The sequence below is a fragment of the Cricetulus griseus genome, chromosome 10 (assembly GCF_003668045.3).
Source record: "Cricetulus griseus strain 17A/GY chromosome 10, alternate assembly CriGri-PICRH-1.0, whole genome shotgun sequence".
Taxonomy (NCBI): domain Eukaryota; kingdom Metazoa; phylum Chordata; class Mammalia; order Rodentia; family Cricetidae; genus Cricetulus; species Cricetulus griseus.
In genome coordinates, this window is record NC_048603.1 from 16,772,079 (window position 1) to 16,793,576 (window position 21,498).

General features: G+C 41.8%; 1 protein-coding gene across 2 annotated transcripts in view; it reads right to left on the reverse strand.

Annotated features, from left to right (window-relative positions):
• Positions 1 to 5,806: 5,806 nt before the first annotated feature.
• Positions 5,807 to 21,498, reverse strand: part of Mtdh (metadherin) — a 47,220-nt gene continuing 31,528 nt past the window's right edge. The window contains exons 7-12 of one of the 2 annotated variants that reach the window (XM_027431530.2): positions 20,422 to 20,520; positions 14,475 to 14,599; positions 12,581 to 12,688; positions 9,832 to 9,972; positions 7,929 to 8,085; positions 5,807 to 7,509 (exon numbers count right to left, since the gene is read on the reverse strand). In XM_027431530.2, coding sequence (XP_027287331.1) covers positions 7,439 to 7,509; positions 7,929 to 8,085; positions 9,832 to 9,972; positions 12,581 to 12,688; positions 14,475 to 14,599; positions 20,422 to 20,520 — 701 coding nt within the window. In that variant the 3' untranslated portion in view covers positions 5,807 to 7,438. The remainder of the gene's footprint in view (positions 7,510 to 7,928; positions 8,086 to 9,831; positions 9,973 to 12,580; positions 12,689 to 14,474; positions 14,600 to 20,421; positions 20,521 to 21,498) is intronic. The other variant, XM_027431531.2, reaches the window with a different exon arrangement.

The following is a 21,498-nucleotide window of genomic DNA, read 5'->3' on the forward strand; positions in this document are numbered from 1 at the left end:
TATGTATATATGTATGTATGTATGCATCCATGTATGCATCCATGTATGTATATGTGTGCAAGTATATATTTTTGAGACGGGTTACCACTGCTTGGTGTATTTATTATTTTTTTTTAAATAACGCATTTCTCTCCTCTTCAAATGCAGCATATAGCCAAGGATGACTTTGAACACATGACGACCTTCCCACCTCCACTTCCTGGATGCTGGGATTACAAGCTTGTACCACCGCCCCCAGTTAATATTATATTTGGGGGGGACAGAGAGACGGCTCGTGGCTTGAAAGTGCTTGATGCTCTCCCAAGAGGATCCAAGTTTGGGAAGCTATCACATGGGGTGGCTGGAAGGTGCCTGTAACTCTAGGAATTAACTCCTGTAACACCAGGAGACCTGGTGTCCTCTTCTGGCCTCTGAGTGTACCCAACCAGCTGTGGCATATGTGTGTACACATAAATGACCCGTCCCTCGGGTCCAGTTATTCCAGGGTCTGAAGAGGCACTGCCTGAATCTCGGGCGAGAGAAAGGAAGGAGACCAAGCAGATTCTGTTGTCAAGGTCTCACTTTATTGAGGGAATAATAAGACATATATAGGGATGTGGCAAGGAGGGAATGTAGAGGGAGGGAGGGAGGAGGGAGAAGGGAGCAAGGCCACTGGCGTTAGGGCTCCCGGGATGGACCAGCGGGGCCGCATGGAGGAGGAAATGAGGAGGGAGCAGGGAGTTAGTGCACCTGGTGTTTTGCATAAGGCTATCTAAAAAATGCCTGTTGCCTGAAAGCCTCCTATGTTTCTTGTACTCGGAGCTGCTTATCTCTTCCAGGAATAGAACAGCTAGGGGCAGCAATTGCCAGGTGGCAAGTCCTTCAAGGACCCGTAGTTTTCCACTGCTCTGAATGGCCCCTTAACTTATGGCTCCCAACACATAAATAAAATATAAAAGTGCTATGTTTTGAGTGGGTGTCATGGGTGGTCATCAGAGAGGGAAAAGAAGGAAGAAAGCAGACCACAAATGTGTGTGTGTGTGTGTGGGGGGGAAGATGTCAGAAATTAGAGCAAGAGAAAAACAAATACCCATATGAGAGAAATAAAAACACAAAATCAGTGTGAGAGAGAAAACCAGGAAGTAATGGGAATACTGCAGACAGAGGCAGGTGAGGGACACAGCAAGGAAACTGGCTTCCAGGTCTTTGCCCTTGTTGCCTACAGAAGTCTTACCTGGTGTTGTGTAGCTTTAGTCTCCTGTTTAGAAGGTAGTGCGGGAGCTGGCTGGCCTGAAGGAGAAATTGCTCATGGTCAAAGCGCCCCCTTGTGGTGTTTTCAGATTTACTTTTTAATGTTAAATATTTTCTTGTGTGTGTGTGTGTGTGTGTGTGTGTGTGTGTGTGTGTATGCGCATGCATTTACGTGAGTTCAAGCTCCAGTGGATCCAAGCCCCCAGATGCCCTGGATCTGCAGTTGTAGGTGCTTGTGATTGGCTTTATCCTGGGTGCTGGGAACTGAACCCAGGTCCTCTGCAAGAGCAGCAATGTGCTCTAAACCACTGACCATGGCTCCGGTCCAGATTCCTTAACCTGCCTTGTGATTCCTAATGACAGACACCCAGGGCTTACCAGCCAAGCCAGATACTGTCAGGTCTGTCCTCGAGTTTCTCCTGGGTAGTAACCTGCCGCTGCCATTGGAGCCTTAAAAAAAAAAAAAAAAAAAAAAAAAAAAAAAAGATTTTGTTTTTGAGAGGGAAGTGAAGAGAAGGGTGGGCGGGAGGGAGGGGAGACACAGGCCAGCTTGGAAACTCCTTGCCTGGGAAGTCCTGAAGTCATCACTGGATTGTTGGGAGTTGTGATTGCAGCAAGTTGTAGGCCTCGCTCCCTGGGAACCAAACTCCAGTAGAGCGGCAAGCTGCTGAGCCATCAGTTGGGGTCTGAAATAGGCTTTCGTTCCCCTGTGTTACCTTAAAGAGGGACGACACCCCATGTGCGGGGCCTGGAAGGAGGCATCACTTTTCTCACTGGCAGCAGCTGTAGTTCCATTGTCTCCAGTTTTAAAACATTTTTATACTTCATATTGAAAAGCTAGGCTTACAAATACACCACTTATCTACACTGCAATACTGCAGCGTGTATGTTCATAGGTTGCTGGGTGTGTGTGTGTGTGTGTGTGTGTGTGTGTGTGTGTGTGTGTGTGTTTTTTTTTTTTTTTTTTCTAGAGACGGTTTCTCTGTGGCTTTGGAGGCTGTCCTGGAACTCGCTCTTGTAGACCAAGGTGGTCTCGAACTCACAGCGATCCACCTGCCTCTGCCTCCCGAGTGCTGGGATTAAAGGTGTGCGGCCACCAACGCCCAGCGTGACTTTTTTTTTTTTTTTTAACTGACCCCTCCTTGCCCCTCCTGTGGTTGTGTGGTGGAGGGGATAAGAGAACACCAGCCAGGCCAGCAAGCACTTTATCACTGAGCTAAATTCCAACTCCATGCTGCCTGTTTTGACTCCAGGGACATTGGTTCAGTAAAGTCTGTCCCAGGCATTGTTTACAGTGCTTCTTTTATTTTGTTTGGTCATGGCACATTTTATTTTAATTTTTCTGTAGTGAGGTTGTATCTGTCTTCTAAAAGTTATATTTGGGAAGAGCTGGAGAGCAGGCTCAGAGGTCAAAAGCACTGGCTCCTCTTTCCAGAGGTCTCAAGTTCAATTCCCAGCTCCCAGAGTCCAGAGCTCTCTTCTGGCATGCAGGCATATAGAACACTGTATATATGATACATAAATCTTTCTTTAAAAGAAAAAGTTATATTTGGATTTTGGGTCACAGAAACGATTTCCTTATACCCATACGATGTAGGAATTTACATTTTCTTCCTTCATTTTTGTTCTCAGTCAGGACCTCATGTTGGCCTGATTCTCTGTATGTCAAAGATGACCTTCAACTCCTGACCCAGTGTTTGTACTTCACAAACAGGCTTGGGCCACCCAATCTGGCTTTCCCATTTTTCTAAACTTTTTTTTTTTTTTTTTTTAATTGGGGGCTGCCGAGGTGGCTCGGTGGTTAGGAACCTTTGTTGCTTTAGTAGAGGATCAGGATTCAGTTCCCAGCACCCACCTGGCAGCTCACAACCATCTGAAACTCCAGTTCGGAGCATCTGATGCCCTCTTCTGACCAGGCATGCACGTGGTGGTATGCACACATACATGATGTAGCCAAACACTCACACACACCAACGTTTACTTGAAGCTACACACACCTTTTTTTCAGTATTATTTCCGTGTGTGGATATGTACTTGACATGTGGATTTGGGGTTGGAGTTGGGGCTGTCAGGTTTGAGGGTGGTTATTTCCCTGGAGCTGTACTTTCATGGATTTTTTTTTTTTAATTTAGTTTACAGTGGATCTACGACCCACTTGGAGTTTATTCTTTGCATGGGGCGAACGAGTGTTTGGTATACTATGAACCGGTGCCTCATGAAATGAGCTGCTGTGGAGCTGGAACTCACTCTATAGACCAGGCTGGCCTCCTGCACCACGGCCACCACCTGGCCAGTAGTGGTGTTAAATTTTTAATGATTCTGCATGGCTAGGCATGTTGTAATTTATAATCTACACTTGCAGTGGGTGGTAACTGTTTCAGCCTGTCTTGGGAGTTTCAACCAGTCATTTAGTGTGGTGGCATGCACACATGGTGCAGAGGGGCCTTCAGCAAGCCCCGTGATCCTGCTGTATGTCAGCCACGCACAGTCTGGGGTTACAAACAGGCATGTGGCCATGCCTGGCTTTTTATACCAAGGTGCTGGGGACCAGGACCTAGTGCAGTAAACACTCTTACCTCAGCCAACCCCCCCCCCCCTCCTCCAGCCTCAAATCTGTCACTGGGTGACAAAAATTCTTCAGAGCCTACTAAGTAGAAAATTGGGCTGGGTATAGCGGTACAGACAAAAATTCTTCCCTGCCACTGCCACCTCATTCTGTGTGGCTGATGGGACCAAGCAACTTCTGTAAGATAAGTCTCCAGTACAATCTCTATGAACATTGTCTGGGAAATGCTTTTTTCCATGTGGCTCAGGTGCCGATCCGAAGTGTATAGTGAGAGCTGCTGTCTTCGGCCAATAGAAAGTAACACGGGGTCCCCAACTGTCACACGAGCTACACTTGGGCTGCCTCCCAGACCCTTTGTGGGTAATTAATTTATATTTATGTTGGTGCATGCATGCTCGTGTGCAAGCCAGACATCAACAGTGGGTGTGCTCCTGGATAATTCCATACACTTTTTAAAGGCAGGGTCCCAGTAAACCTGGGGCTCACCAATTCAGCCTCACTATGTAGCTCTCTCTGGCTGTCCTGGCACTCGATCTACTGTAGACCAGGCTGGTCTCGAATGCACAGAAATCCTCCTGCCTCTGCCTCTCGAGTACTGGGAAAGGATTCAAGGTGTGTGCCAGGCTGCAACTGCTCATTTGACTCCTTGGTAGCGAAGCCTGAAAACATGGTCTTAACAAAAAGGAAAAACAAAACACATGAACAAAAGGACTGATACCTTACTAGGCCACAATACAAAAGGACAAAGTCCCTTCCCACAGAGACTGTAACAAGCAATTTAAACAAAACAAAAATGGTCTGTTTTATTTACAACACTCAGTGCATCTTACACATGACATTATTTTCATTCCCCAAATCTTTTGAAAGCAATTCCAATTCCAGTATGTGCAATGAGTTTACAGGAAAACCTTAAGATAGCCATTAGACACCTTAGAACCTAAATCCTAAATTTTGATATTTCACACTATATTAATAGAGGACTGCTTTTAATTAAGAAAAACTAAACTCTGCAATTAATTACCACCCTCTGGGATCTTTAACTCAAATACAAACTGGATTAGCCTATGAAATAATGCCATTAGATTTGGATAAATTATTCTGACCTCCCCTCCCCAATAAAATACATGCACAAATTAAACCTGGTAAATTACACTAATGTTATTTTCTTTAAATACTTTCTTTTTGGACTCTCTCAACTGTTTGTTTCTCAATTTATGGCATACGGGGAGGATGCAGTTGGAGAACCCTGGCGTGGCCACACACTGCTCCACAACAGAAAGGCTTTTTTTTTTCTTCAGAGAGCCCACGGCAGGGAGGCAGGTGGCATCAGAGACCCTCACCCCAGCCAGCTAGCACAAACAACAGGGTCCTCTTTATTCCCACTCTCTAATCACCATCACCCAGGTTTCTGAGTTGATGACAGAAACCAGTTCCTCTCTTCAGTGACAAGAAATCACAGTCCTGCCACATAAAGAGGCCATGAACAATGAACACTCTTAAGGGAACTGAGTTAATTTTCACTTGTATAGCTGCCTCCTTCTGAAAAACAAAATGGCCTGGCTTGTGAGCCATAGAGCGGGAAGGCACAGAGGCCATCTCCACACTGACCCACCCAGTGTATACTGTGCTTTGTCAACTCCCATGACACATTTCTCCTCACAAAGACAGTACTGTGTCTACCTGGGGTAGGCAGTACTGTGTCTACCTGGGGTAGGTGCCGCTTCCTACAGGAAGTGATTGAATCCAGAGATACTGAAACAAGAAATAAAGTTTCATGTTTGACCTAGCCCAAAGAATTATAAGGAAAAGGAACGCTGAGGTAGAGTTGAGAGAGTTCAACAAAACTTCTGAGTGCTGACCTTTTGGCACACTCTGTAATAACAAATTCCCCTTTTGACACAATGTGGCAGACCCCTGAGGGAATGTGAAGCTCACAGAGCCACCTGAAGGCTCCATTCCTGGCATTTCAGCTATTATTTACCCCAATGGTGAAGGCAAATAAAACAGTGCTATCCATTTCTGAATTTATTTAAACAAGTCAATTAGTTTAGAAACCCCATTCAAACAAAACTCTGAAGACATGTAAACACGCCGCCATGTTCCTGACACAGATGTTGACACCTGATAAAGAAGTTGTTAATCGCTCGTGAGGAAAGCTGTCTGTCTGTTAACAAGGACAGTCTTCAGCAGGACTAAACCATTTCACATCTGGTAGCTTTCCTAGCTGAAAATACTATTAAACTACAGTTAAATATAAAGACAGTATTTGATGGATGGATCAGTACCATTGGTTATAGCGTTTAAACAGGTTCATTCCCGGCGCCACACGAAAACAAGCCACTCACATCAATATCATGGCTTTTTTCTTTATCACAATTCACTAAGTGATGTTAATTATGGTCCTTTGTCAAACATGTTTGGTAAAGGCTATTTACAGTGTACATGGCCAAGCATGCACTATTAACAGTTACAGAGCGGCCTGCCAGTTTCCTCGAGATCACACAGTGCCTGAAAACGGTGACAGATCACACGTCATTTAAATCAACACAGTTTCAAGCAGAAAATGTTCCTTTTTGACCACAATTGCAATAGTTACATGAAAATTCTTATAAAAAACATGAATCCCCTTCAAGAAATTGATGCATATTCTACGCACTACAGGTTAAGGCAGTAAAAAAATGTATTCCTGATAACTGGAGGTCTCGACAACATCAGTTAAAGCTGTCTGACTACTTTTCCATTCTCCATCATATGCTCAAAAGTGGTGAGTTACTTCATTTTAAAATGAAAAAATTACTAGCAACTAAGAGTTGACACTGGAAAAATTGCTAGGGAAAGGAAAAATATTAAGTTGAATTTTGCCTGAAAGTTTTCAAATCATCAACAAGAGCATTATTTGTTACTCAGCCTTAAACATACCAAACAAATAATATAGTTTACCTTTCTTAATTTAAAATATACTGTTATTTTGAATAATTCAAGTAATGTAAGACTATCAAAAATAACTTTGTAAGCCATACGTTTGTCAATTGCATTTTTCAATATTTTAATTAAGAACTTTTTAAGAACTGTAAACTAAACCAAGACAGTTTAGTTAAACAAATGATAAATGACTTTTTATTTGCACTTGTGATTCTTTTAATACAAATTGCTACAACAAATATGTAAAGATATGGCAGATTACACATTTGATCAAAGCACTTTGATTTAAGCGAAAAACAGATTCAAACGGTCTAAGTTCGTGCATAAGATCCAAAGAGCTGCCCACTGGTTTCTAGGCGGCCTTCTTTCTAATCAGAATCCACTGTCCTTCAGCTGCACATGAGACAGGGCACAATCTGTTCTGTTGTAAACAGGGAACTGCTGTAAAACCAGGATAATATTCTTCAGTTAAGATCACTCTTCATCAATTGAAAAGACTCTCCCAAGTGTCTCCAGCACTGTAGGATGTATTCTGTTGACCTCTTCATCTCATAAATTAACTTTCCTTTGATTCCATTTTATGGTGGTTGTGTTCAGTTTTGTTTTAAAAATTGGTTTAAATTTATATAAAACTCTGTACATGTTCACAAATTATTGCATAAACAGCATAATCTTCAAGACAGTGTTTGTAAACACATGTCCAATTCAGGAAAAAAAAATTCACGTTTCCCGTCTGGCTTTTTTCTTCTTTTTTATTTGTTTTGGAGATTCCCAGTTAGGTTCAGACTTGGCTAAAAGAAAAAAAAAAGAGGGGGGGGTTTGAGGAGAGAAAAATATAAGGAGGACACTCAGTATGGATCAATAATATAAAAGTAACAACTACGAAAAAGTTCTAAATGCCCAAATTTTATGTTTTAAGTTTTCCAGTCTTGGTCCTTTTCAGTTAGCTATTATCTGCCTCCCGTCTTTCCAAGCCAAGACATTAACTGTAGCTGCTTACAGGCAACTGTCTCCCGCCCTGACAGCTGGGGAAGAGCAGGAAAGCCAGAACATGTGCAGGCAAACCACGCCAGCTTCTCATTATTGTCACTGCTCATGTGACCCTACCAGCCTGGCCATCACAACTCAACTCTACTTTCCTACCAGAAACCTAAGATCAGAACCCCACACGGCCTAAGAAAAAATGCAAGACGACAAACAAAGCACTTACTCTGCGAGGGAGGCACACTGTTTTGCTTAGCGTTCGACTTGGTTTTGTCTGTGTCTTGTAACATCGGTGGCACTTGGGAAGAGCTCTTGTCAGAGTCACCATGTGATAAGGTGACAGATGGCTCGGTAGAGATAGCAGGTGGAAGAGTCTTGATAGGCTATTTTGGAATAAAATCATCTCAGAATCTTGTATAAATTTCATGTAATAATAAGTATATTATAGCAATATCCAGAGACTAGCAGCAAGCAAAATTAAAATGGTTTCTAACTAGTTTATAGGTAGCACTGTAACTCATTTCTGCCCTCTAGTGGCACAACTAAACAAGGCATCACCTACAACTGACTATACTGAGATAAAATCGATAAATAATCCCAGTACACGGGAGGCAGAGGCAGTCGGATCTTTATGAGTTCGAGACCAGCCTGGTCTACAGAGTGAGTGACAGGGCAGCCTCCAAAGCCACGGAGAAACCCTGTCTCGAAAAACAAAAAACAAAAACACAAATTACCAAAAGATAAGTTTTGGGGGGAAGCTTTTTAAAATAACCTCTACCAACTTGGGCTACCTGCCCCAGCCCAAGACACCTATGAAAAGAAACCATTTAATGGTTTCAGAGTCATCGTGGTAGGAAGCGTGGCAGCGGAGCAGCAGCTACATCCTGATCCACAGCCAAGACAGACTGGATCTAGCATGGGCATCTGAAACCTCAGACCCCACCCCCAGTGACTCACTTTCTTCAATAAGACCACACCTCCTCATCATTCTAATCCTGTCAAAGAGTCCCACTACTCCACAACTAAAGTATCCAAGTATATGAGCCTCTGGGGGCAGGAGGAGGGTGTATTCAAACCACCACACACAAGTTACCCTGTGAGAATCAGGCTTTTGTTCCATGTCACTGATACAGCCCTTTCAGAAACGAGTCTCTTCTGACCATCAGTATTTCCATAGAAAGCACATGATTAAAAAATGTCACTGTCAGCTACAGAGGCACACGCCTAAAATCCCAGCACTTGGAACATGGAGGCAGGAGGATCAGGAATTTATGCCAATTTTGGCAGACAGTGAGTTTGAGGCTAGCCAGAGCTGTTATGAAACCTTATCCCAAACAATAACAAAGCAAAACTAAACTGAAGCAAAACAGTAACAAAACTTCAAAAAATGCACCAAATTTTAAAACAAACATTGGGAACCCGACCTGGTCATATTAAGGTGTGTACTTTGTGTAAATGCAGCTGGTAAAAGCACTTTCTCTTAGGTCTTCTATCCTTTACAAGCCTAGATGTTCACAAGGAAAAAGCACAGTAGGTAGTACAAGACCTACGTTTATGTTTTTGTTATAGCCCTGGCTGAACATCAATTCAGAGACCACTGCCTCTGCCTCCTAAGTGCTGGGGTCAAAGGTGTTGTCACCTCTGTGATACATTGCTTTTCTTTTTTCTTTTTTTCTTTTTGGTTTTTCAAGGACAGGCTTTCTCAGCACTGCTTTGGAGGCTGTCCTGGAACTCACTCTGGAGACCAGGCTGGCCTTGAACTCAGAGATCCACCTGCCTCTGCCTCCCCAGTGCTGGAATCAAAGATGTAGGCGACCAACATCTGGTTTGGCTGTTTTTCTTTCTTCCAACTCAAAAGTTGAAAATCTTTTTCACTTAAAGGAGAAGCACACATACAGTTTCGTTTTAATCATAAACAGACTTGTGTGCTTGGTAGCTATTACTGTGTAAACTAAAAGGGTTATCTGCACACAAGCATTAATGCAGTGTAACAACCAATCTGATAGCATTGATGAGCACCCAGTGACAGGTGGGAGTGCTTTACACAGTAGGGCATTTGACCACACTACTCGGAATGGTTTGTGCTTGCGTAATACTTCAAGAAAACTATTATTCTTTAAAAAAATCACCTGGCTATTTTTGACCAGTGCTTCATCTGGGTCACTAGTGCTCATGGTCTTCAGGGAAAAGCCTCTCTCCTGTTTTGGACGGGCTTTGGAGGTATTCATGGGAAGTTCTTCTCTAATGTCCTTTTCTAGCTCTTCTGTGTCCTGCAGAAAGAAGTAAGCTGTCGGTGAGATTAAACTTTTTCATTCTTTACTGATTAAAATCCACTTTATTGTCCCAAAGAAAATAAATTCACTTGAAGAGGTGTCCAAGCCAGGCATGGTGAGCTCATGATTGTTAATCTCAACACCTGAGGCAGGAGCTCTAGACCAGCCTGGGCTACAGAGTGAAATCCTGTCTCAAATCCCATTCTCTTAAATTACATATACTAACACCCACCCACCCACCCCAGAATGGTAATCATTCTAATCAAACAGAGCCACTTAAAGAAGCACACAGTGAAAAGGATGATAATAGAGACAAGACCATAAAAATAGTTTCACTCAGTGACTTCTTCCAGGAGCAATGCATTCACATATACATATACACATTATAAATACAGAGGATATACAGAGAACTCCAATCTGGTCATGACATGACTCAGCCATGTGAGTTCAGGGACAAATCTCTTAGTTTCTTTTGTCTTTATTTCCTGTAAATGTTTGCCCAGGAAGTTTCTAAGATCCTCTCTAAGTTTTAATGCTACCGTGTTCACTGTTCAAACTTTTAAAGTTTAACAAACTAATCCTAAATCACATTACATGCTTACACAATATGTAATAAGTGTAAACACTACAATATTATGTAGGAGTCCAACTAAACTGTACTGTCATTTAACAAGTATAAAAGATGGAAGGTGTTTCCTACGGAAAAGAACATACAGAATTTGCTTCATGTCAAGGCATGGGAACGTCAAACTCTAGTGACTGTTCTGACAAGTACCTGAGATGACTGCACAGTGCACTTCCTGGCAGAAAGGGGGCTCAGTGGGTAAGAGAGGGCATTTGCTAACAAGTCCAACAACCTGAATCTGATCCCAGCACTCACTCAGTGGAGAGAACGGACTTTCCACAAGTTGGCCTTTGACTGCCACACACATGCTGAGGCGCAGGAATAGGTCCTATGCGCGCACACACAAGCAAATACCATTTAAAAAGTTTCTTTCCAATACTGCTGTTCTATGGAATATGATATGACAGTAGTAAGTTTGAATAGCAACTTAAAACTCTGATGTGTAGCCAAACCCAAAGCTTATTTATCAATTTGGTGAGACTGGCTGGACACTGAGCTTCAGGGATCTGCCTGTCTCTGACTGAGTGCTTCCCTGCTGAGGCTGGGATTACAGGCACATACCACGTCACGTGTTGTGCTTGTATGGCAGGGGCTTCATCAAATGAGACACCTCCCAAGTCCCTGCCTATCTTCTTGATGAATGTGACTATTTCATTTATAAAGAAATGGTTCTCTTGGGCTGGAGAGATGGCTCAGAGGTTAAGAGCGCCGACTGCTCTGCCAGAGGTCCTGAGTTCAATTCCCAGCAACCACAAGGTGGCTCACAGCCATCTGTAATGAGATCTGGTGCCCTCTTCTGGAAGCAGAATGTTGCATACATAATAAATAAAATCTTAAAAAAAAGAAAAAAAAAAGAAAAAAGAAGTGGTTCTCTAGCAATAGTCAGAGACTGGGGAGGGGTAAGAGTTCAGGCAGGATTCAGGGCACAAAGAGGCAAAAGAAGACATGGATCAGGTTTCTCTCGAAGGTTTAGCTTTCTACCTTCTGGAAGATCATGCTGGTTTTACAAGTTCAGGAGACACTGGCACAGATGTTTCCTTGCACTTCACAATCAAGAGGCTGGTGAAAAAGAGATGCCTTTGGGAGCTCTATCATCCCTGACCTCACAGATGCACAGGGACAGGTGAGAAATGGCAGCCTCCATCTGGGTGGACCACTTCTGAAGAGTATGGAAGGGCATGCATGGAGAGAGCCAAAAGTTGCGGTGGCTGGTTTTAGAGGCAGGAAATAGGTAAGATGTTCCTGGGGGATGCTGTTACCACTGGGAGGAGGTCCGTTCCAGGCACACGCTGGTGAAGCTAAAGGCACACGTGCAGAAGCTCTGGAGTTTGTTCTTTCCCGTGTGATCTTGTGCGGCCTTTCTCACCTCCCCATTTCACAATAACAAGTACTCGTGCAATTTGATTCAGTTTTAAAGGTGTAAATCTGTGATATATATTTAGGGTAATAGAATCCTCAAAAAATTACTTGTATTTTATGTATGAGTGTTCTGCATGTACACCTGCAGGCCAGAAGAAGGCATCAGAGTCTATTATACTATAGATGGCTGTGAGCCACCATGTGATTGCTGGGAATTGAACTCAGGACCTCTAAAGAGAAGCCAGTGCTCTTAACCTCTGAGCCATCTCTCCAGCCCCAGGGTAATGCAATTTTTATTATACTAATATTATGGAGCAATTCTCTAACATGTCCAAATTTACACATGTACAACTTTCATATTTTAACTCACTGGAGGAGGCAGGAGAAATGGCTCAGTGGCCAAGGTCACTTGTTGTTCTTGTAAGGCAACTATCCACTTGATGGCTCATAACCACCACCTGTAACCCCAGTTTCAGAGGATCTGACGGCCTCTTTTGACCTCTCTAGGACGCATGTGGTACTCATGTACGCAAAACACGTTTTTACAGATTGTCCAGATGCTGTCATTTATCTCTACACAGCAGGTGTATCACAATGAATGCTCACTGTTCAGAACTTTACCTGTGTGAGAGAGTTGTCTTCACCTTGCTTCTTCTTTTTCTTCTTCTTCTTCTTGGATTTTCCAGTTGCAAGAGCTCCCTCTCCCTTTTCTTTATCATCATCTGAAACCTGACGTTAAAAGCAAAATACTGAAGTAAACCCAACAAGTTTATATTACTCACAACAATTACTCTAAAATACCTTCAGTCACTATGTTTGGTCTTTATCTTCCAAAACCTAATAAGAATAAGCTACGACTAACAAAATTTTAATAAACCTTACATTAATTAAGAACTCACTGGATAGAAACAGGAGGATCTGGACTTGAAGGCCAGCTTGGGCTGGAGGAGTTGTCTCAAACATGCCCTGTCAACATTACCAACAACTCTCAAACCCCAGATCCCATTCTTAAAGCACCTCCAGGACAGGACAACTACCTTCAATTCTGACCATTCGATTTTCTAGAAATTTACATAAAGGATGTAAAATTTTATACAAACAGATCTTGCTTACTGCTTAGTGTACTTTCGAGCATCTATTCATATTTAACATAAATTCACCCCCTCTCTCTTTTCTTTGCAGGGTTAAGGATTGAATCCAGGGCTTGGTGGCCAGCTTAGCAGCACAAACATCCACATCTCTCAGTAGACTTCAAACTGTAGTCTAGACCCTTCTCATTTACAGATATATTAAAGCAGAGGCTAGTAAACCACGATCCACCTCAAGGCCACCCCCTCACCCCGTGTGTGTGTGTGTGTGTGTGTGTGTGTGTGTGTGTGTGTGTGTGTGTGTGTGTGTGTGTGTGTGTGTGTGTGTGTGTGCGCGCGCGCGCGTATCTGTGTTTGTACCACGGCACTGGCATGGAGGTCATTTCCTGAGATTCCTCGTCTCTACCTCCTATCTTGCTATAGGACCACAGGAATTAAAGATCTGTGCTACCTGTGTGGCTTCTGGGGCTTTATCTCAGGTGCCAGGACTTACCAGCCACTCCCTCTGCCCTCTCCACACCAGTGCGTACAAAGCTCATTTCTATACCATCTAACCTCTTGCAGAGCACAAGCCCACACCAGACTATAACTAGTCTGCCACAAGTCTGTGTATTGCTGTCATCTACTGGAGTCTTATCTACCTATTTCTTCCTTGAACCTTACTTGCTACTACTTCTCTTTGAAGAAAAATAAATAAATAAATAAATAAATAAATAAATAAATAAAAGTTATGTGTATGGGTGTTATGCCTGTCTGTCAGAAGATGCTGTGTTTGATGCCTGACGTACTGGATACCTTGGGGCTGGAGTTACAGATAACCATCCGTGAGCCACCATGTGGGTGTTGGTAATCAAATCCAGTCAAGAGCAGCCAGTGATTTTATCCCTTGAGCCATCACTCCAGCCCCCTAACACTAATCTCCTAACCACTCAACTTTCTGAAATACAGCTTTTAGTCCAAGAATTTTTTAAATCTTTCTATTTAAAAAATGATGATGAGTATAGAACCCAGGCCTTGTACATGCTAAGCACATGCTCTATTTCAGTCATACCCTAAACCAGATTGCAAAATTTGTAATGAAAATGACCTAAATTCCCAGGAAGTAACTACATTGGCAATCTTCAGGCTTAATGTTCCTAAGTACCCTGCTGTCCCTTATGTTGCTCAACAACTCCTCCTTCCTGAGATTCAACTGTCTCTGCCTCTGGGGACTAGAATTCTCCTCAAGTCTCTGCCCCCTCTTTGGGGGCGTGGTGGTGGTAGTGGTGGAGTCCTGACACAGGATTGTTTTGAAACTCACTCTGTAGAGCGGGCTGTCCTCGGACTTACAGAGATCCACCTGCCCTGCCTGCTGAGATTAGAGGCATATATCACCACTTTCCGGCAGTCTTCAATATAATAATGACCTTCTAGTTCCTTATACTTACCCTTTGGTCATTAGGGATGGGTTCCTGGGACTTCAGAAGTGAAGCTCTTTCTTCATCTACCCAGTTCCCCCACTCCTCTGCTGGTGCGTTCCAGTCTGAGCTGGGGTCAGCAGAAGACAAACCATCTAAAAGTTAACACCGTGAATTAGTTAGCTGCCATTCTGTCAGAAGCTGAAATTCAAACACTAAAAATCCTTTCTGTTGAGTTAAGCTGTAATTCTAAACTATTTTTTTCTACTTTCCCTTGAACATATTTTAAGAGCTAGCAAAAAGCAGAAGCATGGCAGCCTTTATCCAAACGTTGCTAGGCACAAGATTAACTGGGATTTTAGACACAAAGACTCAATGATCTACAGCACTCTCCTTCGTCAGTCTAGGGCACAGAATTAAGCTTTAATCACGGTACCACAATTAAATGCCCTCCTGTCACCTCACAACACACTTCCTCCCATCTTTATAAGGTCTTCAAGATTAGATTCTTCAAGCTCACCAAATCATGATAAGCGACACAACTGCTTTCTTTCCTCCTCTAATAGTTAACTTGTAGCCTCTTAATGTTTCCTAATGTTAAGTGACTCTCTTATCTGATGACTCTAAAAGTATTTGAGCCATTTGCAGGGCTTTGTATACTCTAGTCTCAAAAACAGTTTTAACTCTTCCTGAATGCCCTTCTTCCACTAAGGTGGCAATGACATTTTACTTAGGAAGCTATCACTGGTCAGTACCAGAGGGGAGCACAGGCCTTCAATTTTCCTTGGCTAAGTGGTTTCCAAAGTTAACTCTCCTTTCTACAAACCATTCACTCCTACATACATTCTTTTAACATCTATTTACAGCCAAGTTTTAAGAGGAAAGAGGTTATACTTTACTCCAAATGCTCAGGAAGTCTTCCTAGCAATGTTTAACTGAAGTAAGTCCAATAAGTTCCCATAATTTCTTAATGCTACTAGTACCAAATACTAAGTTTTTTAAATATGCATTTTACTACTTCTGGGATTTCTAATCTGTCCAACTGATCTGTTCCTAAGGTAATGCCAAACATGACTTGGACATATATTTTTAGGATCTAGGAGGCAAATCTGCCTGTTTTATGCTCACTGCTATTTTTAATTTTCCCAGGTCAACTTTTTACTTTTTACAGGAGAGATTCTCATAGATCTTCACAAAAGCTTCAATACACATTTGAGAAGACCAAAGAACGATGTGAGAGAATGCTCATAGGAAAAACAAAAAAAGCCTAAACAGACAAACCTTCTGTACAATGTGATCCCTAATCTATGTGAGAAAGACACATACTAATAGCATGTGTATCTTCTCAGAATTGAAGAAGTTTATCTACTCATGAGGCAGTAGTTTCTTAAGTAGGTCTAAAAGTTAAAAAATAAGCAGAACTTCTAATGAGGAAAATGTGCAACAAGTAAGTACAAGTGTCAAGTATGCTACAGAAAGAAAAGGCAGTCCTTGCCCATCTCAAAATTCATTCCCATGTGGCATGAGCAGACAGATACCATCCCCAGTCAATACTTCAAAGCCCCTATACAGAGTTGGGAACCTCACTGTCTAACAAATGTCCATTAATAACCCTTTATCACTTAATGTGACACAGAACACTGCTTAACCCCCATCTTCCTTTTTCTTTTCTTTCTCTTTACTGAATAGAGATTAATTTTTTAATTAACTGGGATCAAATAAAAACCACTCAATAATTTAACAACCCAAACCTAAACATTATTATCCAGTGATTTTCCAATGCACAAACTTTAAGGCTCATAGTTTTAATGTGCTAATAAACTATGTAGTGTTTCTGTTTTGGTGGTGATGACATTTGAACATGGCCTTGTGCATGCTGGGCAAGCACTCTACCAATGAGTTATATCCCCAGCCCTAACGAACTTCTTAAACGTAATTTTCTTGCTGGGTGGTGGTGGCGCACACCTTTAGTCCCAGCACTTGGGAGGCAGAGGCAGAGGCAGAGGCAGAGGCAGAGGCAGAGGCAGAGGCAGGTGGATCTCTGTGAGGTTGAGACCAGTCTGGTCTACAGGGCGAGTGCCAGGACAGCCAGGGGCACACCGAGAAACCTTGCCTTGAAAAACCCAAAACCAAAACCAAAATTTCCTTGAAAATGACTCATAGTGTAGTCCTATTATTAAGCAGAGCAACTTTCCCACCCTGAAGTTTTACGAGTCTGCCAATGCCTTTTAATGCAGAGCTGTATGTATGTATACATATGTATGTATTTGTATTATATGGGTAATTTACTTGTGGAATGATGTGTGTAGGTTCACGAACAGCACTGCTAGCCTCAATCTGGAGATCACCTATTTCTATTTTCTTTTTTGAGACAGGTTTCTTTCTCTGTTAGTCCTGGCTGTCCTGGAACTCACTTTGTAGACAGGCTGGCCTCAAACTCTCAGAGACCTGCCCGCCTGTCTCCTGAGTGCTGGGGTTAAAGGTGAGTGCCACTGTGCCTGCCTGACAAGGATCAGTTATTCCTATCAGAAAACATCTGTGAACAGTTAACTCAGTCTCCGGTGTTTGAACACAGATTCAATCCTCCACTGAGTAGCCTCTGCTCCTTGCCTCTCTCTTGCCACCAGGTTAACCTGTCCCATTGCTGCCGCCGCCTGTCCTTTCACCAGCAGCAGACTTTGTGTTTCTAACTTCCACCACGGACTAGAGACCAGCGGCTCTGCAGAACACTCCACGCAGCAGCCTGGGACTCCTGAACACCCCCCTGCCACACGGACTGAGTAACCACCAGCTGTTGCCCCACAATGAGAGACAGCTATTAAGGGATTGCTGACTCTAATTTGTGGAAAATTGTTATTAAAACAACCATAACATACTATGCAATGCATTCTATAAATTCAGGAGTGATAATTACATAAACAAAATATTCCAAACCAAGACCACATTAAAGATGATACACATATAAATATACAAATAAAATTCAGGCAAAATGAATTAAAAATAAATTTTGGATATAGAAGGCTGTCAATATGGCACAGCAAACTTGAAGATGGTATTTTTGATTGTGTGTGTGTGTAGATATATGAATAAGTATAGAAATTCTCTCACAATAAGGACTCAAGTAATTCAGGTTTAGCCTTAAACTTGATACTCAATGTAGTCAAGAAAGATCTTGAACTCCTGATCCTCCTGTTTCTTCAGGGGCTTCTATCCCTCCAATACTGGGATTACACTCAATTACGCCTCGAGCACTCCTGTGTGTGTGTGAAAGATATTAAAAGTGTGTACCACCAATTTTTCTGTATTTCCATTTTATGTGATGTGTGTTTACCTGCATTGCATATAATTTGTGTGTCATGCCCATGGAGTCCAGAAAAGACTATTAGATTATTAGATACCTTGGAACTGGAGTATAGATAGCTGAGAACCATCATGTGTGCGCCAGAACTGAATCCAGCAAGTGCTCTTAATAACTCAGCCATCTCTCTAGACCCACCAGGACCACCCCCATAAGACTGCCGCTCACCTATTCACTGGTGTGTGTGTGTGTGCATGTAGAAATGAAAGGACAATTAATTATGTTCTCTGCTATCTAGTGGGTTTTAGGGATCAAACTTGGGTGGTAAGACTTCTGAGAGGAAAGTGCCCTTGCCCAGAGTAAGCCATCTTGCCAGAAAACAGCTGGCTTTAAGCATCTAGAATCTTACCAACCCACTTTTATATGTAAAGTATGTAATTTTTCTTTCTTTGTCAGCCAACAATGGTTTCCATATTAGGAAGCCCTCACACAACTAAAGTAAAGTGTCCAGTAGGATGGCCTGCAGCTGGTGGTTCAGTGCTCTTAGCTCTCAGCAGCCCAGATCCCTCACTGCTGTTTTTTCCAGTTCTCCACTGCACTGCAGAGATAATTATTTTTCCTAAAAGCAGCACAGTCATTTTTTCTTTAATACACATCATGATGCACTATAATTTGTAAAGCTTTCTCAAAACTATTCCCAGTAGACAGAATGGGTTCTATTCCATTTTACAGTCCAATATAGATTTCAAAACAAATGCTAACGCTCACAATATATGAAATACTGTATTTTAGACCCCGGACTAAACCCAAACCTTCCAAACAAGTATCCTTAGTTGAGCATGGTGGCACACACCTGTAATCTGAGAACTCAAGACTGAGAGTTTAAGGCAACAGTGTTGCAAAGTGAGACCATGTCTAAAAATACACCAACACAACACAGGACAACCCCATCTTCTTAATCTTCAGACCTTTCTAACCTAACCTCCCTTACCCTGTAAGGACCCTGCCTCAGTCTCTGTGTTATAAGCTGGCCTCCATAACTACTAGTGTTATTGTGATTGTACTACACCAAGAGAACAAGACAAGCAAAACTAGCAAGGTTTGACTCCCACCCTCTTCCATTTAACTAGCTGATATCTATAGAGACTTCCTTTGGTTTCAATGTCTTTATCTGAAAAGTGTGAGGGAAAATAGCATCTATTTAATGCAACTGTTTTAAGTATTAAGTGAGGTGAGACCAGTCCTGGCAGACAGTCCGTGTTTACTTTTCGGACATTCCTACAAAGTCATTACTTTGCTCACACACCATACTAAACCCTGTAAAAACTGCAACAGCAGGAATGATGGTGCACGCCTTTAACCCCAGTACTCGGGAAACACACAGTAGGTGGATCACTGTGAGCTCTGGGCCAGCCAGGGTTATTTAGTCAGAATCCTGCCCCCAACCCCACAGGAAAAAAAGTACTGCACATATAAGAGTAATTGAGTTTCTCTTTCAGGAGGTTTTAACTCAAATAAAAAATTACTAAAATAAGGTCAAAATAAATAGAAAATTCAGAAGATAATTTTAGAAAATCAAAACACCACTTTATACAAGATCATTAAATCTATCCTTTCTTTTCTAAAACAAAGAACAAAATAATGGGATATATACAAGGTAGCAAAGAATGTGACATAAACATTCAGAGGAAAGAATAAATTCTGAAAATTGGACTTATGGCGGGGAGAGCCTTAAGAGGTTTCTAATTTTAAATGAAGATGGTGAGCCTTTTCAATATGAAGACTATTTTCTTTTTCCTTATCTTACTTTTATTTTTTTAGGCACGATCCTGTATGTAGCCCTGTCTGGCTGGAACTCCAACAAAGACCAGACTGGCCTTGGAACTCACAGAGCTCAGCCTTGCCTCTGCCTGTTGGCAGAATGCTGGTGCCACAATACCCAGCTTTACTTTTTCTTTCTTTCTTTTTTTCAAGACAGGGTTTCTCCATGTAGCCCTGGCTGTCCTGAACTCAGAGATCTGCCTGCCTCTGCCTCCTGAGTGCGGGGATTAAAGGTGTGTGCCACCACCGAGATGATTCTTTTTTTTTTTTTCTTTTGGTTTGGTTTTTTGAGACAAGGCTTCTCTGTATAGCTTTGGAGCTTTTCCTGGCACTGGCTCTGTAGACCAGGCTGGCCTTGAACTCACAGAGATCCACCTGCCTCTGCCTCCCGAGTACTGGGATTAAAAAGGCATGTACCACCAATGCCCGGCTTTTTTTTTTTTGGGGGGGGGGATTCTTTCTTTTAAATGTATGTTTCTGTTGGAAATTGGGCTATGAAAGTGGTTGTCTTACTAGTACAAAATGTGCACACAATACAAATAATTCAAAGCAACTGCTGTAGAGTCTATTCTTTCTTTTAAAATAAAACCACAGAAATAGAATTATTCATTTAAGACAGAAAAATCTCAAAATTAGTCCTACAGAACTATGAGAAAATTAAGACTGCCTCAGTCATAATGAATAGTTTTAATTCCACAGACAGTCAGAATCAAGTTCCAAGTACTACAGCTAGTGTTATATTATTATGACCTTTAAAGTGGGAAAAATTAGGATTAAAAACTAAGACATAAGCACAAATTCAGGATGCTAGAAAGAAAATTATGAGGAAAGTAACTGAAAAAATTTTAAAGGACATACTTAACCCAGACCATTCATCATCGATATAGGGCTGATTACGGCTAACATCCCACTGATAATCAGAAGTGGTAGACTGAGAAACGGGCTCAGCAGTAGACCCTTAAATGAAAAACGAATGCAAAAAAATTAAAATGTAATTTCCTAAGAATGTTTCATAACAATAGTTCTATACTTTGCACATTTTCTCCTAAAAGGAAAAATTTAGACATAGCAAAAGAGTTAAAAGGAAAAGTAAAATTGAGGGCAATTTAAGTATGATAATAAATGATCTAATTCAACACCAACACTCATACCAATCAGTCTGACTTTTGTTATCTGCAAATGTCAGAATGTTGATAAAAGCTTCATTTTTCTTCTTAAAGGTAAGCAGTAAAACACAAAATCTTAAACGCTAGATGCTTCAGGGTATCCTGAACTCAGAAAAACGATTAGAAAATGTTTGAGTTAGCTCAACTTTTTAGGCCACAGAAAGTTAAAGAAACAGGATTAACTGGAGGGGTGAGACAAAAATGTCAGAGACAGGAGTTGTTCGAAGTTGAAAGAGTTAAGGTCTGGTACATTTAAAAGAACAGAATCTTATTTTCTATGTGTGGTTGTTATTTTCTTAGAGAGAGAGAGAGAAAGAGAGAGAGAGAAGGAATGAGAGTTGGGGGTCCCAAGGTCTCTAAGGAGCCAGATGAAAGCAGTGCTGGCCCAATGTCCAGTACTTTATGTAAAAATGTGAATATATTTTGGGGTATAATAGCCCATGGAAGTAAAGCCAAACCCACTGTTCTATTCATTTGAGAATGCAAATGAAAGCACTCTACTATCAGGTGCACAGACACACATAACCAGAGACCTTAGGTGACTCTGATACTCACTGTGGATTTAGAGCCACTCATGGGAAAAAATAGTTAAGAAGCATAGGTCTCTGTTAGTATAAATAAAACAATTACTTCTTTCCCTTACAGTCTTTACTAATTTATACATTTCTTCTTCCTTATATATAAGCTTGCTAGCATTTCACTAATGATTACTCTCCCACTATATACTCAAAATAGTAATATATTTTAATGCAAAATTTAGCAGGTTACC